Genomic DNA, 1320 nt, shown 5'->3' with positions numbered 1-1320 from the left:
CCCTGTCATTGTACCTACATTCAGAGTTCCAAACTTCAGACCAACTCTATTCTTCCCCTTTTCTCTTTTTCTCCTAACCAAACGCCCTCCTCTTCTCCTCTGTCTTTGACTAACAGTAGCCCAATTTCCATCAGTGCCCTGTTGGTCAACGGCACTGTTGGCGGTCGTTGTTAACCCGGGCCTCGACTGATCCGGTATGAAATTTGTTTTAGTGATTTGCATATTAGATCTGGCTACAAGTTTTACGCCAGATGCCCTTCCTGACGCAACCCTCACCATTTATCCGGACTTGGGACTGGCACTATAAAACACTGATTCGTGTACCCTAGTGGCTAGTTTGATAACAACACAGGGTGCATTTAAATATATTGTTTCCACAACTGAAAAGCATTTATTTTGTCTTCTATTGTCCTTCAGAGCACACAAGTAATACTCCAGGATGAGAAAACCTTATTGAGTTTTTGTAGCACACATGGAAAGTCACATGTTGGCTGTCATTGTCAGATTTCTCTCAATGCCTCACTAACTTATTGTTGGCATTTTTAACAAGATGGAGTAATGATTAATCTGTTTGCTTTGCAGTGATACTGGGTGGATTAAAGGACCACATCAAAGAGATCCAGAGGTGTCGGCGACTCATTCTAATTGCCTGTGGCACCAGCTACCATGCTGGAGTAGCAGAGTTCTTTTCTTTTTTTCCTGCAACTTGTGCTTGTGGTTGTCTGCTTGTTAATTTTATGTTGTTTCAAGCAAGTAGGAAACTATGTAGTGTAGCCACAGGTGTGTGAAGTTATACTGTATGTTAGCACATATGTTTGACAGCTTTATTTTACACAACAATGGTGAACAGCTTTTTCTTTTACTTTTTAGACTCGCCAGGTCCTGGAGGAGCTAACTGAGCTGCCCGTCATGGTTGAGCTTGCCAGTGACTTCTTGGACAGGAACACTCCTGTTTTTCGGGATGATGTCTGCTTTTTCATCAGCCAGTCAGGTGGGAGCCTGGTAGACTTTTAACCTTTTAACCTGTCTCTCTGAGTGAATTGAGAAAACCTGGAATGTATGAGCTGTGTGTGCACATACTGTATGTGTGTGAGCGATATGTCTGCGGTTTGCCCTGTGGTTTGCCTATGAAGTTGCTTCAAATTATTCCTGTAATGGTGAAAAGCAATTTCTGCAAAAGCAAATAATTCAGCTTCTATTTTGTTGTCAGAGATGTTGCATTTAATGATGCCCCTCATATATATGCATATATATGCATATATATATATGCATATATATATATGCATATATATATATGCATATATATATATGCATATATAT

General features: G+C 40.5%; 1 protein-coding gene across 3 annotated transcripts in view; it reads left to right on the top strand.

The window, feature by feature from the left end:
• LOC103397188 (glutamine--fructose-6-phosphate aminotransferase [isomerizing] 1-like) overlaps positions 1-1320 on the top strand; it is a 561006-nt gene that overhangs the window by 11847 nt on the left and 547839 nt on the right. For 2 of the 3 annotated variants that reach the window (XM_025052784.1, XM_025052786.1), the window contains exons 14-15: positions 583-780; positions 871-991. In XM_025052784.1, the coding sequence (XP_024908552.1) occupies positions 583-780; positions 871-899 (227 nt within the window). In that variant the 3' untranslated portion in view covers positions 900-991. The remainder of the gene's footprint in view (positions 1-582; positions 781-870; positions 992-1320) is intronic. The other variant, XM_025052785.1, reaches the window with a different exon arrangement.

The sequence above is a fragment of the Cynoglossus semilaevis genome, chromosome W, assembly GCF_000523025.1.
Source record: "Cynoglossus semilaevis isolate Cse_v1.0 chromosome W, Cse_v1.0, whole genome shotgun sequence".
NCBI classification, from domain to species: Eukaryota; Metazoa; Chordata; class Actinopteri; order Pleuronectiformes; family Cynoglossidae; genus Cynoglossus; species Cynoglossus semilaevis.
The sequence above is the reverse complement of the archived record's forward strand: the minus strand, read 5'-3'. Positions and strand labels throughout refer to the sequence as shown.